Genomic DNA, 16379 nt, shown 5'->3' on the forward strand with positions numbered 1-16379 from the left:
CTTTTTCCACAGTTAGTGAAATCAGAGAAAGGAACTTGGCTCAGACATCCAAATCACACGTAACTCAAAAGCAGCTGTTTCACAAAGTGATTTCTTTTAACAAAAGGAGATGAATCTGTAATTTGAATATATCAGTTAGCCTTGAAAACACACAATGTTAAACCTACCAAAACTAGGACATGCATATTTCCCAGGACTACATACTTTCCCTAGTATTTAAAGAGAAGCATATATGCCTGTTGTGTCTATGGTATCGTGCACAGGTATCTGTTACATGGAAAGCAACACCACACATCTAAAGATGCCATGGTTGGAAACAGAAGAGGGCTTTAGGTAACAGGTTGAAAAGGTACCTTGCTCTTTCCCTATGGACATTCCATCGCAGGAATGATCTACGCCAGGGGTGTCCAACCCGTGGCTCACGGGCCACATTCGGCCCCTGTAATGTATTTCGTGCGGCCCACTCGAGGACGATGCGTTATTTTCCTCTGCCACCCCCGGATGTTTACCGTCTTGCCGGCTCCCTCCTCTGTCTTGCTGTAGCGTTGCCTATGTGCCTCCTGTGGCTGACCTAGAAGCGTTCCCTCTGACATCGCAATGTCAGAGTAAACGCTTCCAGATCAACCGCGGGAGCCACGTGGGAGCCGCTGCCCACGGCTTTGGCAAACACTGCAGCAAGACGGAGGAGGGAGCAGGCAAGAAGGTAAACACCCGCGGCACAGAAGGGAGGAAGGGAGAAGGGCGTGTTAGGACTTGAGAGGGAGGTGCTGCCCATATGACTGTAGCAGTGAGAAGGGAGTCAGCCTGAAGGTAAACACCCGGGGCACAGAAGGGAGGGAGGGAGAAGGACGTGTTGGGACTTGAGAGGGAGGGATCACAAACTTAGGAAAATGATGGAAGGAAGGATGGAGGGGCATGAACTTAGGACACAGAATGAAGGGAAAGAGGGGGGGAACAAGAGCCATAAGATGGAAGAATGGAGGGAGTGAGGGAAAGAGATGCTGAGGTGAGGGAGAGAATAGAAAGGGAGAATTGGGTGTCAGAGAGGGAAAGAAATGGTGCAATTGGGGAGATAAAGAATGGGGAGATAAAGAAAGAGAAGAACTGTTGGACAAAGAGAGGAGGGACGGAGATAGAGAAAGAATTATTGGACATGGTGATGGGAGAGGAATGAGGTAGAGATGCATGGGCGCAGAGAGAAGGGGGAGAACATGCAGGGCCAAGGAAGCCTCCTGGACTTTTTTTTGTGGGGGTAAGATATTAAAAGAAGTGCCAATTTGGGCGTGGGGGGAGAGCTTATGGGGCCAGAAACAGAGGACAGAAAGAGAGATGTTGGGCAATGGTCTGAAGGGAGAGAAGTTGGACCTGTGTAGGAAGAGGGAAAGAGATTAGAGAAACTGGGCCTCTTCTCTCTCGAACAGAGGAGATTGAGAGGGGACATGATCGAAACATTCAAAATACTGAAGGGGATAGACTTAGTAGATAAGGACAGGTTATTCACCCTCTCCAAGGTAGGGAGAACAAGAGGGCACTCTCTAAAGTTGAAAGGGGATAGATTCCGTACAAATGTAAGGAAGTTCTTCTTCACCCAGAGAGTGGTAGAAAGCTGGAATGCCCTTCCAGAGGCTGTTATAGGGGAAAACACCCTCCAAGGATTCAAGACAAAGTTAGACAAGTTTCTGTTGAACAAGAATGTGCGCTGGTAGGGCTAGTCTCAGTTAGGGTGCTGGTCTTAGACCAGAGGGCCGCCGCGTGAGCGGACTGCTGGGCATGATGGACCACTGGTCTGACTCAGCAGTGGCAATTCTTATGTTCTTCTACTTGAAGGGAAAACTGTTGGGAAGAGAAAGGAAGAAATGGTGGACCTGGGGAAGGGAGGCAGGGAAAGAGATGGGATGGGGGCAGTTGGGAAGAGAAAGGTAGAGAAGTTGGATCTGGGGATGGGAGGGAGGGAGAAATGTTAGGACTGTGAATGAAAGGCAGAGAGATGCAGCATCTCTCTCTTTTTTCTTCCATTTCATTGTTCAGCATCAAGGGGGGAGGGAAGAAGAAAAACAGAAAAGAGAGGGAGCAAAATGTTGGACCATGGAGGTAGAAGAGGAGAGATGGAACCATGGGAGGGCAGGAGGGAAGAGAGCTGGGATAATGCTAGGGGATGGAAAGAAAGGGACATGGAGTTATAGCCTGACCAGTGGAGAGAGGGAGGGGGTTTCTGAAAGTGGTGAGGTCAAAAGGGAGATGACAAGATGAGCGAGAGAGAAGCGAGTACAATGGTAGAAATGTGGTAATGGGCAGTAGATAAAAGGGAATAGAAGGCTGGGAAAGGAGTGAGATGTGAAATGGGCGAGCTAGGGACAGAGAGAAGATGGAGAATTGAGAGGTAGCTGAACATTTAAAAAGAAGAAGGGTGAGAAAGGAAGGCAAGATTTGAGTGGGAAAGGAGTGAGATGGGAAACGGGAGAGCTAGGGACTGAGAGAAGATGGAGAATTGAGAGGTAGCTGAACATTTAAAAAGAAGAAGGGTGACATAGGAAGGCAAGATTTGAGTAGGAAAGGAGTGAGATGGGAAATGGGAGAGCTAAGGACTGAGAGAAGATGGAGAATTGAGAGGTAGATGAACATTTAAAAAGAAGAAGGATGAGAAAGAAGGCAAGATTTGAGTGGACAGAGGCAAAAAAGAAAAGAAAAAGTTAAGAAAGTAGAAAGGGAAAAATCAATACATTGGAGATAAGGCATAAGAAGGAAATGGAACAACAGAGAAGAAGGAAATGGACAACAGACACTGGAAAGAGAATTAGTTGAAGATAGACAAAAAGCAGAAAGAGAAACTGGGACCAAGATGATAGAAAAACAAAACATCCAGACAACAAGGTAGAAAAAATTGTTTTATTTTGAATTTATTAACTGGAATATGTTAGCTTTGGGATATGTACATCACTATTATTTTTGTATTCAGTGGTGTAGTCATATACAGCTGATTTGGGAGGAGGGACTGGAGCCCAAAATTAGTGAATGGGCACCAGAGTTTCTCCCCGCCTGAGTGCAATTTATAAATACTTGAGCTAGTGGGGATTCCCAAGCCCTGCCAACTGAAGACATCTTTCTACAGTCTGGCAATTCAAAATCTCCAAGCATTGCAGCCAATGACAATATCTTCAAGCTACCCCTGCTTTCATGCATGCATGAAAGCCAAGGGACGGAGGGAAGGCAGCCGCTCTGCAATATTGCTGCCAGCTGCAGAACCTGGGAAGTTGGAGGGGGAGGAGATGGCCGTCAGTTGATGAGGCTTGGGGATCCCTACTAGCTACAGCAGGGGAGATATTCATTTTGAAGGAGCCTAAGCTCCAAGTGGGAGGCCCAAAAAAGCAGTAATATTTACCCTGATTAAACGATCCTCCACGTGCGCTGCTGACAGCTGATTCAGCATCCTCGCTCTGATGAGGCTCACCTCTGAAGAGGCTCACTGTAGCTGTATTAGAAGTGAATGAGAGAACCAGGAGCGCGCATACCTGCTCATCAGAGTGTGGATGTGGAAGCCTGTGGCTGCTCCCACTGTCAGCGGTGTACGTGGAGGATCACTCAGTCAGGGTAAGTATTACTGCTTTTTTGGGTTCTTCTCCACAGTGTCCCTTTAATGAAGGTTTATTATTACATACATACATCTTCTGTATTAGTGATAGCAAATTTGAGACCTGCTCAACCTTTTTTTTTTTTTTTTTTTTGCTCAACAGCTAGTGTTAGTGTTTGTGCGGCCCCAGAAATTTTTTTTTCGGCCATTGCATCCCAGGGAAGCCAAAAGGTTGGACACCCCTGATCTATGCTATACAGTGCACAAGGAGGATGAAATGGGCAGAGGAAGCTGTTTATCAAGCATTATCAAAAGCTGCACAGTGCGATACTTGAGCAATCCTAACTTAGAAATACAATTATAAAAACAGAAAGATGGGTAAAGATCAAAGCAAATAAATAAAAATCTGATTTATAATAGCAATAGACACCTAACAGTCAGCAGCTCCCTATTAATTAGGGATTTCTTGAAAAAAATCTGAAGTGACATCTAAAATTACCTTTCAAGAATTCAGAAGTCTCCAAGTCCTCACAACACCCATTGCCCTGTACTTCTACCACACAATGAATTCAGATAGATGATGTTAGACTTCAGATTTGTACCTCATGGCTTTATTTCAACCACAACTAACTTTGTTGCTGTTTACAAGCTATTTTTCCCAGTATGCACTGCAAAGGAACCAATCCTACTCAGAAAAACAGGCCCTCATGCAGACAATGCCCCCAAATATAACAGACAGTAGAGCATCGAGTGATAACAGGACTCTACAACACATCAGTGACACTATGGAAAATCTGTCCTTGAATTTTCCTAGCTACTTTGTGTAAATAATTATAACCAGGACACAAGGTAGGCATTCTGACTCTAAAAGGGATTCAAGATAGTTGAACAGAGCTGGTGTTAGACATGCTGAGGCCCAGGGCTGAAATTTGCAAGGGTCCACAAAGCCTGCCAGCAGGCTATACAACAGGGCCCTTTAGGTAGGGTTACCATATGTCCAGATTTCCCTGAACATGTCCACTTTGTCCGGGTTTTGAAAAGCTGGTGAGATCGGGACTGGGGCTGGGTGGGGCTAGGTTGGGGGGAGGGAGAGGGGCGGAACAGAGTGGGGCAGGCCCGGAGGCGGGGCCATGCAGATGAAAAATCTGGTAACCCTACCTTTAGACATGGGGGGCCCATGGCAAGTATCCCCCACCCTAACTTTGGCCCTGTATCTGGATAGCTGCAGCAGCAGCTATTCGGATAAGTGTATCTGATCAGGATATTCAGAAGCACCAAGAGGATAGGACTGCTGAATATCCTTACACGATGGCACAATGTGGCCAGATGGCATGATGGCACAATGTGGCCAGATGGCATGAAGGCACAATGTGGCCAGATGGCACGATGTGGCCAGAACTGTGGCAGAGCAGGGCAGGCCTAGAACTCATTTTCAGGACTGAACACTACCACCATCTGGGCAAGTTTGCATTACCTGCATATTCAACCATGGCCATTATCAGGATACTGGTGCTGAATACTAGATATTTTGGGCTGCCCTTTAAAAAGAACACAGATTGTGGTGGCTGAATATTGACCTGGTATTTTTTTTATAGAATTAGAACACTTCAATCAATTATGGGTAAGAATGATAATAGTAGTACTTTATTCAGTGGAAAAGACTTATATAAACCTTCACTAATGCAATATATATAATAATAAAACCCTTAGCGCGCATGCGCTCTTTAATCTCTGTGTCTCCTTGCGTCGTGCTTCCATGCCGCGCATGCGCAGTACAATAATTTGCCTGCCGCCGATCACCCGTGCCTGCCTCAGCTGATTTCCTGCCTTCTGCCTACGCTGCCGGGACGCCTCTTCTTCTCACCCTCAGACCAGCAGTGGCAGCAGCCGCAGTTTCATCAAGCAGCTGCGGGGCCTTTACTAGGCCGGCCCACTTGGATAATGCGAGGCGGGCCGGCCTAGCAAAAGCCCCGAGGCTGCTCGGGCTAGCAGATGCTGGACAGGGGGAGCAGGGAAGGGGTGCTGCTGGACAGGGGGAGAGGTAAAAGGAAGGGACAAGGGCTACTGCTGGACAGGGGGAGCAGGGAAGGGGTGCTGCTGGACAGGGGGAGGTAAAAGGAAGGGAGAAGGGCTACTGCTGGACAGGAGGAGTAGGGAAGGGGTACTGCTGGGTGGGGGGAGCAGGAAGCAAAAAAAGAAAGAGAAAGAAAGAAAGAAAGGCCTCAGCGCCCCATTGTGTTAAAAGTTTACACATCTATTCTAGCACCTGTTAATGTAACGCACTTAAATATTAGTTCTGATGAGGACAAGTCAGCACATTTTCAGCAAAGGCAGATCATGTTTTACGAATTTGCTGCACTTCTTTGAGGGAGTAAACAGGAAGATAGACAAGGGCGTCCCGGTCGATATTGTATATCTGGATTTTCAGAAGGCATTTGACAAGGTTCCACATGAACGACTACTTGGGAAAATTTCAAGCCATGGAATCGAGGGTGAAATACTCACGTTGATTAAAAATTGGCTGGAGCATAGGAAACAGAGAGTGGGGTAAATGGACAATATTCGGACTGGAAGAGCGTTACCAGTGGGGTGCCACAGGGCTCGGTGCTTGGACCCGTGCTCTTCAACATCTTTATAAACGACCTGGACATTGGTACGACGAGTGAGGTGATTAAATTTGCGGACGATATGAAGTTATTCAGAGTAGTGAGGACGCAAGGAGAGTGCGAAGATCTGCAATGTGATATAACCAAGCTCGAGAAATGGGCATCGACATGGAAAATGAGGTTCAACGTGGATAAGTGTAAAGTGATGCATGTCGGTAACAAAAATCTCATGCACAAATACAGGATGTCCAGGGCAGTACTTGGAGATACCTCCCAGGAAAGAGACTTGGGATTTCTGTTCGACAAGTTGATGAAGTCATACGCGCAATGCGCGGCAAAAATGGAAAACAGAATGCTAGGAATGATAAAGAAGAGGATCACAAACAGATCGGAGAAGGTTATCATGCTCCTGTACCGAGCCATGGTGCGCCCTTACCTGGAGTACTGCATCCAGCAATGGTCAACATACTTGAAGAAGGACATGGTACTCAAAAGGGTCCAGAGAATAGCGACTAAAATGGTTAAGGGGCTGGAGAAGTTGCCGTATCGTGAGAGATTGGAGAAACTGGGCCTCTTCTTCTTTGAAAAGAGGAGACTGAGAGGGGACATGATCAAAACGTTCAAGATACTGAAGGGAATAGACTTAATAGATAAAGACAGATTGTTCACCCTCTCCAAGGTTGGAAGAACGAAAGGGCACTCTCTAAAGCTGAAATGAGATAGATTCCGTACAAACGTAAGGAAGTTCTTCTTGACCCAGAGAGTGGTAGACAACTGGAACGCTCTTCCGGAATCTGTTATAGGGATTCAAGACAAAGTTAGACAAATTCCTACTAAACTGGAACATACACAGGTGAGACTGGACTCATTTAGAACACTGGCCTTTGACCTGAGGGTTGCCGCGTCAGCGGACTGCTAGTCAGGATGGACCACCGGTCTGACCCAGCAACGGCAATTATTATGTTCTTACTACCATTAGTGAAGGTTTATATATAAATAAAAACAGAACCCTCACTAATGCAAAACCTGATTCACATCCAAATGCATTGTAAAGGTAAAAATAAAGGTCAGTATATTGGGTTTCTGTGGGTACAACCAAAGCAGTTTATATTTATTACATGCATAGTAACATAGTAGATGACGGCAAATAAAGACCCGAATGGTCCATCCAGTCTGCCCAACCTGATTCAATTTAAATTTTTTTATTTTTTTCTTCTTAGCTATTTCTGGGTAAGAATCCAAAGCTCTACCCGGTACTGTGCTTGGGTTCCAACTGCCGAAATCTCCGTTAAAACCTACTCCAGCCCATCTAAACCCTCCCAGCCATTGAAGCCCTCTCCAGCCCATCCTCCCCCACATGGTCATATACAGCCACAGACTGTGCAAGTCTGCCCAGTACTGGCCTTAGTTCAATATTTAATATTATTTTCTGATTCTAGATACTCTGTGTTCATCCCACGCTTATTTGAACTCAAGTCACCGTTTTCTTCTCCACCACCTCTCTCGGGAGCGCATTCCAGACATCCACCACCCTCTCCGTAAAGTAGAATTTCCTAACATTGCTCTTGAATCTACCACCTCTCATCCTCAAATTATGTCTTCTGGTTTTACCATTTTCCTTTCTCTGGAAAAGATTTTGTTCTACGTTAATACCCTTCAAGTATCTGAACATCTGAATCATATCTCCTGTCCCTCCTTTCCTCTAGGGTATACATATTCAGGGCTTCCAGTCTCTCCTTATACGTCTTCTGGCGCAAGCCTCCTATCATTTTTGTCACCCTCCTCTGGACCGCTTCATATCAGAGGCAATGGAGGATTAGGAGACTTGCCCAGGGTCACGAGGAGTCAGAGTAGGAATCAAACCCAGTTCCCCAGGTTCTTGGGCAACTGTGTTAACCATTAGGCTACTCCTCCACAAGGGGAAGTCAGTGAACAAGTGCTTCCAGCGGCTGAAGGGGCAGAGTTTGGGAAGAATAATCTGAAGGCCCTTCAAGGCGGGACTAAAATTTCACACCCCTCTTCCACCATTTCCTGCTTCTTTATCATCAACTTTGGCCAACAGAGAAAGAATTAAGTATGGTCTGAAATAAATGCATCTTCTAGTCAGCCTTAGGAAAAGAATGGTCTGTATATTAATGAAGTGATGGTAACCTCTCATAACACCACTCACAAACGCTAAAAAAAAAAAAAAGTAAGACAATACTTTGTGCTAATATTTATAAAGACTCCTGTCCCTTCTCCTTCAATCTGTATTCAAGAAAATTCCACTGTTAAGAATTCCTGAAGCAGAAAATAAACTGTATGACTTAGACACACTTTACCTGATCGGTACAGGATTGGAATGTGGTCTGTGGACAGCCTGTGGTCGCTGCGCACTCCCATCAGCAATGGGCTGCCTCGCCTGCAAACACAGGGTACACCTTTCAAATTGCAGAATCTTGTCATCTATTAAGTCAGAAACAAAATGCTTCCCACTGTGGTCAATTATGATGCTAGGCTGTCTTACAAACTGAGAAATTTTCTTTCTCCCATCCAAGTACTAATCAGGCCCAAACACTGCTTAATTTCCAAAATCAGGCACACTCAGGGCAGCGTGGCCATAGATAAGAATTTTTCTTTCTAATAAATGTTGTTTTTCTGTGTAATTTCATGGATTTCTTCTAGGTGTGCAACCCTATGATGCCCTCAAATCTATGTCTCTACCAGGTTTCTTAGGAAACTATTCAAGCAGTTGATATGACTTTATAAGTCAGTTGTGTAGGTCAAGCCTTATATGAAATTTCAGGCTCGGCACACAACCCAGGCTGAAATACCTCTTTAAATCAAAATCACTTATATGCCCAGCCTCTAATTTCTTGCAGCAGAGTTTTCAAGATTTTTCCTTGCCAATTCTGCAGAAAGGGCCAAACTTTGCAGTCATTCCTGTGCCTGGAGAATCATGGGACGCCAAGGGCCTTGCTTACAGGATTCAGGTTGCACAGTAAAACTCCCAAGTGTACATTAAGGGCAAAATTCTATAAACGATGTCCCAAATGTAGGTGGCAGTAGGCAGTAGCCAATCGGGACGCAAGTTAAAAAAAAAACACCCCGAGGCAGGCCGCCTATACTGTGACTAGGCTAGGCGTAAGTATGATTTTGCCTGGAAGTGGCCTTGAGCAAGCTTAAGCGGCCCCACGCATCTCCCTAAGGCAGCAATAGGCACCTGAAATGTAGGCCAACAAAAAGCTGGTCTACATTTCAAATAGACGTGGACACTATGCTGAACGAGGCAAAGAAATCTTACTGCCATGATCAGCTGAGTGGCCGCGGCAGAGAACTCACCCCCCCCCAAAGTCAGGCGGCAGGATGGATGCCCAATTCTTCCTGTCAGAATCCCCGAAGGCCCCCCTTCGAATTGCCAACTCCCTCCTGCTGCCACTCTCCGAGGCATCCCCCGGCAGGAGGGATGCTCACTCCCTCCCGCCGCTAGCCCCATCATCCCCCAAACCACATCAATCACCACCAAACTCCTCTCTGACACGCCCCAAGATCCCCCTGCCACCGCCTGAATGCCCCTGTACCTTTATCTGATGGCCGACAAGAGGGATGCCTACTCCTTCCTGCCGTGAGGCCCGTCACTGCAAAATGGTGGGCCTTCCCCTTCCCGGTCCATTCTGGGATGCACCGAGGAGGAGCCTAAGGCCCTGATTGGCTCCTGGGATGCACTGGGAGTGGCCTAAGATTCCAATTGGCCAGCTACCTAAAACCCCTCCCATGCAGGCCATCATATAAAGGTACGGGAGGCATTTCGGGGGTGGCAGGGGGATCTTGGGAGTGGAGTCAGGGAGTGACAGGGGGATGTCAGGGTGTCAGGGATGGAGTCAGGGAGTGTTTGGTAGGGTTCGGGGGATGATGGGGCCAGTGGCAGGAGGGAGTGGGCATCCATCCTGCCTTGGACCATGTCATGAGGGTTCACCGTTGTGGCAGGAGGAATTGGGCATTCCTCCTGCCATGGACATTTGGGGGGAGCTTCGGGGATTCTGGCAGGAGGGAGTGGGCATCCCTCCTGCCGGCCAACTTCACAGAGGGAACGGATTCCCTGCTGCAGTTGCTAAACTGATCACAGCAGGGAGATTCTCTTACCGCAATTAGTTCAGTGGCAATACAATTCTCTAACTGGCGCCTGTGACATGGATGCCGGTTAGAGAATCGGGGTGGTTATATGAGGTTAGGTGCCTGTCCATCAGGACAGACGCAATTTTATATAGGATGCCCATGTGTGATTCTCAAAAGCCGCTTAGTTGGCTGCTGAGATCAGGTGTCCTATACAGAATGAGGCCCTAAAGGTCTGTAAAAGGCCCTACAGCACACACTCCGTGCGCATCTGGTTACAAGCTTCATATTGAAAGAAAGGTTACTATACCTGGTGCCAACTGCCTGCCCTGGGAAGTGGACACTTTTAAACACCAGGGCAAACGCTCCTTCCTGGAAAACATTCAAACAGAAGTAAAAACAAACAAACCCACAAGTGTGCAATAATGTGAGGCATTTCTTTCTTATACCATAAGTATAGGAAAATAGAACTGAAAAGCAGCTGAAACCCAGATTCCTATGCTAACACCAGCTCTTTTGAGATGTGCTTATTTGAAATATCAGAAAATTTCCACTTTTCCAAATAAATTTTCTCCTCATACCGAACCTTAATTTGGTAATAGAATACAATGAAATAAATACATGAACACACGCCCTGGAGTTTCCTTTAATCTCCTGCTTAAAACTTTCAAACATCCACATTATAATCAGTGACATTTAGAATACAACCCTTTCAACTTACTTTAGTACAGTTGTGACAGCAACAGTCAAGGACTACACACCAGGGCTCTTTCCTGAACACTGTGAATCATGGCCCTAAACCCAGCCACTAAGTATATCACCCTTACACTGTGACCAGTCCCATCCCTCCCCTCTGCTGCATCCCAACCAATACAAGATCAAACATTCATTGACCTAAAGAAGGAAGACTTGGATGACATTTCAAAACGATTATTAAAATTAGCAGATGGAATTCGAACAGAGATAATTAAGAAGAATTAAGGGCTGCCAGCTCCATGCATCAGTAATGAAACCCTTATGAAGCTGCCCCACAGAGCTGATGCTACTTTATAGGGCTTGTCAAAAGAAAAAAAACTCTTATTAGCACGTTCACTAACTGGTGGTTACTGCTGAACGTCACACTACTGACAGTAATACCACACAATTGAAGCAGCTTTACCAAGTTTAAAAGCCTCCAAGATTAGCTTTATCAGTTACTACTGCAACAACTGTAATTGTTATTGTAAGCTCTTTTGCGCAGGGACTGTCTCTTCTGTGCTTTGATATACAGCGCTGGGTATGTCTTGTAGTGCTTTAGAAATTTTTAGTAGCAGTAATTGGGCAAAGATTTTTCACTATGTAGTAAATCAGAAACCCATCGCACTTAGCTTAGTATAGAACAGGGCAACTCAAATGGCAGACTGTGGTCCATAGTACTGCTGGAGAAAGGTGCCATGTGCAATTTTATTATTATTTATTTTTAACTCTGATACAGTGGTAGAGGGGAACTGACTTCCTCCACTAACCTTCCTCATCTAGAATGCCCTTCCTTAAATCGTTCTCTGCTCAGGCCTTCAGCAGTGGAAGCGATTTGACTGTTGAAATCTCCGTCCTGCTCTCTATTATGTCGGGAAGGGGGGCACAACTTCCTGCTTCCACAAGGGTGGAACAAGCAAAGAACAGGCTCTGGCATCATGCAGATGGCCTGCATGAATTGTTGCTGCTGCAGGAGGCCTGGACAGAATAATTTAAAGTAAGGAGCAGTGCTGTTGTAAGGGGGTGGTCTTGGTGGAGGTGCCGGAACCCGTCCTCCTCTCTGCTCCCCCCCCCCGCTTTTTCCTACCCCTATCCCTCTTTAATTTTTCCCAGCGTGATCAGTATCACAAACTTGCTGCCCACGTCAGTGTCAGCTTTCTCTGACATCACTTCCAGGTTCCACACCTAAGAAGTGACATCAGAGGGAAAGCAGATACGATGCAGGCAACAAGTTCATGATGCTACTCGCGCTAGGAAAATTAAAGATGTATGGGGAAAGGGGGGGGGCGAATGTGTAGCAGGGGAGGGTCGGGAAGGAGTGTGTGGGCAGTAGAGAAGAGGGCAGGGGAGGGACACTACCGCCCCAGGTACCACTCACCCTTGTTACGCCACTGGAAGGGAACACCAGACCTGGGACCAGAGGAGGGAGTTAAGGGAGAGATGCAATAAGATATTGAAACCGGAAAAGGACATGGAGGAGAGTGGAAAGGAGAGAGCTATATTGGACAATGGATAGCAGAAAGAGAAGGAGGGATGTTCGACCCGTGGGGCAGAGAAAGGGGTTGAAGGAGCTATGCAATGAGATATTAGACCTGGAAGATGGGGAGGGGATGGAGAAAGCTATAGTGGACAATGGGAGAATGGGAAGCCAGATGGAGGGATATTGGTCCTGGGGTCAGAGGCAACTGAGCTACTAGACAGTGGGAGGGTAGGAAGGAAGATAGAAAGATATTGGTCCCTAAAGAGGGGAGGGAGAGAGATAAATTCCTCGACAAAAATGTTTTTTTAGTCTGTGCATGTTAGGAAGGTCAGATCACTATTCCATCAAGAACATTTTTCAGTATTGGTACAATCCACTGTGCTTTTTCAGTTAGATTATTGTAACTCAGTTTATCTGGACATTAAGCAGGGCAGTCTAAAACGACTTCAGTTAACACAGAATACTGCAGCTAAGCTCATTTTTGAGAAACAAAAGTATGATCATGTTTTCCCTTTGTTGATAAAGCTTCCCAGTTCGCTTTAGGATCCAGTTTAAATGCGTATGCATAATCTTCAAGCTTCTCTATGGAATACTTGATCCTTTTATCCACTTATGTTGGAATACCCTTAGACTTTGCCATTTGAGAAAGCACAGTTACTTACCGTAACAGGTGTTATCCAGGGACAGCAGGCAGATATTCTTTACGCATGGGTGACGTCACCGACGGAGCCCTCGGTACGGACCTTTTTACTAGAAAGTTCTAGTTGGCCGCACCGCGCGTGCGCGAGTGCCTTCCCGCCCGACGGAGGAGTGCGTGGTCCCCAGTTAGTATAAGCCAGCTAAGAAGCCAACCCGGGGAGGAGGGTGGGACGTAAGAATATCTGCCTGCTGTCCCTGGATAACACCTGTTACGGTAAGTAACTGTGCTTTATCCCAGGACAAGCAGGCAGCATATTCTTTACGCATGGGTGACCTCCAAGCTAACAAAGAGGGAGGAGGGATGGTTGGCCATTAGGAAAATAAATTCTGAAGTACAGATTGGCCGAAGAGCCCATCCCGTCTGGAGAAAACATCCAGACAGTAGTGAGTAGTGAATGTGTGAACTGAGGACCAGGTGGCCGCTTTGCAGATCTCCTCAATGGGTGTGGAACGGAGGAAAGCAACAGAAGCGGCCATAGCTCTCACTCTGTGGGCCGTGACAGCACCGTCCAGTGACAGACCGGCCCGAGCATAACAGAACGCGATGCAAGCTGCAAGCCAGTTGGATAGCGTTCGTTTAGAGACCGGTCGACCCAAACGATTCGGGTCAAAGGTCAGGAAGAGCTGAGGGGACAAGCGGTGAGCCCTTGTACGATCAAGATAGTAAGCCAGGGCACGCTTGCAGTCAAGAGTGTGCAGTGCCTGTTCCCCGGGGTGGGAATGGGGTTTCGGGAAGAAAACAGGCAACACTATGGATTGGTTAAGGTGAAAGGCCGAGACCACCTTGGGGAGGAACTTTGGATGGGTACGCAGAACCACCTTGTCATGATGAAAGATAGTGAACGGTGGATCAGCTACCAGTGCATGAAGCTCACTGACCCTCCTGGCAGAGGTGATGGCAATGAGGAAAAGCACCTTCCAGGTTAGAAATTTGAGCGAAGTTGTGGCAAGAGGCTCAAAAGGAGGTTTCATGAGGGCAGACAAAACCACATTCAGGTCCCAGACGACCGGAGGAGGTTGTAGAGGTGGTTTGATGTTGAAGAGACCCCTCATGAATCGGGAAACCAGAGGGTGAGCCGTGAGGGGTTTTCCTAGGACAGGTTCATGAAAAGCCGTGATGGCACTGAGATGGACTCTGATTGAGGTAGACTTGAGGCCTGCGTTGGACAGGGAGAGCAAGTAGTCCAGAACAGGTTCCACCGCTAAGGAGGTGGGATTGTGATGATGCCGGAGACACCAAGAGGAGAACCTGGTCCACTTCTGATGGTAGCATTGAAGGGTGGCTGGTTTCCTGGAGGCGTCTAAAACGAGACGAACAGGCTGAGACAGATTTCCTGGAGAGGTCAGCCCGAGAGAAACCAAGCTGTCAGGTGGAGTGAAGACAGATTGGGATGTAGTAGAGACTGATGCTGCTGTGTAAGTAGAGTAGGAAACACAGGTAGAGGAATGGGCTCCCTGGAGCTGAGTTGAAGCAGGAGGGAGAACCAGTGTTGACGAGGCCACCGGGGGGCTATGAGGATCATGGTGGCTCTGTCCCTGCGGAGTTTGAATAAAGTCCGCAACATCAGAGGTAGTGGAGGAAAGGCATAGAGGAACCGATCCGTCCAGTCGAGTAGGAATGCATCCGGGGCCAGACGGCGAGGAGAGAAGAGTCTGGAGCAGAACTGGGGCAGCTGATGGTTGTGAGGAGCTGCGAATAAGTCCACTTGCGGAGTGCCCCAGCGAGCAAAGATGGAGTGGAGCGTGGGAGGATCTAAAGTCCACTCGTGAGGTTGAAGGATGCGGCTGAGATTGTCGGCCAGGGAGTTCTGTTCGCCCTGGATATAGACCGCCTTGAGGAAGAGACTGCGGGCCGTGGCCCAGGTCCAAATACGAAGAGCCTCCTGACAAAGGAGGCGAGATCCTGTGCCGCCCTGTTTGTTTATGTAGTACATGGCGACTTGGTTGTCCGTGCACAGGAGCAGAACCTGAGGACAAAGAAGGTGCTGGAAGGCCTTGAGAGCATAGAACATGGCTCGTAGTTCTAGAAAATTGATGTGATGTCGACGCTCCTGTGGGGTCCAAAGACCCTGGGTGCGTAGGTCTCCCAGGTGAGCTCCCCATGCATAAGGGGAGGCATCCGTGGTGATGATCATGGAATGTGGGGGCAGATGCAACAGAAGGCCCCTGGAAAGATTTGAGGAGTTCAACCACCATTGTAGAGATCGCTGAAGAGATGATGTCACAGAGATGGGATGAGAAAGAAGATTCGAGGTCTGTGACCACTGGTCGGCCAGAGTCCATTGAGGTGTCCTGAGGTGGAGTCGTGCTAAGGGAAGCACATGCACCGTTGATGCCATGTGTCCCAGGAGGACCATCATCTGTCGAGCTGGGATGGTGTGATGAAGGAGCACCTGATGACAGAGGTGGAGCAGAGTCCGTCGACGATCGGAGGGGAGGAATGCCCTCATTAGTGTGGTATCGAGAACTGCTCCGATGAACTGAAGGCGCTGTGTGGGAAGCAGATGCGACTTGGGGTAGTTGATCTCGAACCCCAGTAGATGGAGAAGAGAGATGGTATGTTGAGTGGCTTGTAGCACAAGAGGAGACGTAGGAGCTTTCACTAACCAATCGTCCAAGTAGGGAAACACTTGGAGGTTGTGAGACCTGAGGAAGGCCGCCGCCACAATGAGGCATTTGGTGAACACCCTGGGTGATGAAGCGAGGCCAAAAGGTAGCACCTTGTACTGATAATGGCGATGGTGCACCTGGAATCGCAGGTAGCGACGTGAAGTTGGATTGATTGGTATGTGAGTGTAGGCCTCTTTGAGGTCCAGGGAACATAGCCAGTCGTTGTGAGAGAGATGAGGGTAAAGCGTGGCAAGGGAGAGCATTCTGAACTTCTCCTTGACTAGACACTTGTTGAGGTCCCTGAGATCGAGAATGGGACGAAGGTCTCCTGTCTTTTTGGGTACCAGGAAGTAGCGGGAGTAGAATCCCTGACCCCTTTGATCTGGAGGTACTTCTTCGATGGCATTGAGAAGGAGGAGGGATTGAACCTCCCTCAGGAGGAGGGGGGTTTGAGTTGAGAGAGAAGCAGACTCGACGGGAGGATTGTCTGGCGGAAGAGTCTGGAAGTTGAGGGAGTAGCCGTGGCGGATGATGTTGAGGACCCACTGGTCCGATGTGATGACCTCCCAACGGCTGAAGAAAATGTGGA

The 16379-nt window shown here is 47.6% G+C and overlaps 1 protein-coding gene across 1 annotated transcript in view; it reads right to left on the reverse strand.

Annotated features, from left to right (window-relative positions):
- Positions 1-16379, reverse strand: part of GFPT1 (glutamine--fructose-6-phosphate transaminase 1) — a 122884-nt gene that overhangs the window by 63354 nt on the left and 43151 nt on the right. Inside the window, exons 7-8 of the mRNA XM_033948412.1 lie at positions 10577-10638; positions 8496-8575 (exon numbers count right to left, since the gene is read on the reverse strand). Of these exons, the coding sequence (XP_033804303.1) occupies positions 8496-8575; positions 10577-10638 (142 nt within the window). The remainder of the gene's footprint in view (positions 1-8495; positions 8576-10576; positions 10639-16379) is intronic.

Source organism: Geotrypetes seraphini, chromosome 6 (genome assembly GCF_902459505.1).
Source record: "Geotrypetes seraphini chromosome 6, aGeoSer1.1, whole genome shotgun sequence".
NCBI classification, from domain to species: Eukaryota; Metazoa; Chordata; class Amphibia; order Gymnophiona; family Dermophiidae; genus Geotrypetes; species Geotrypetes seraphini.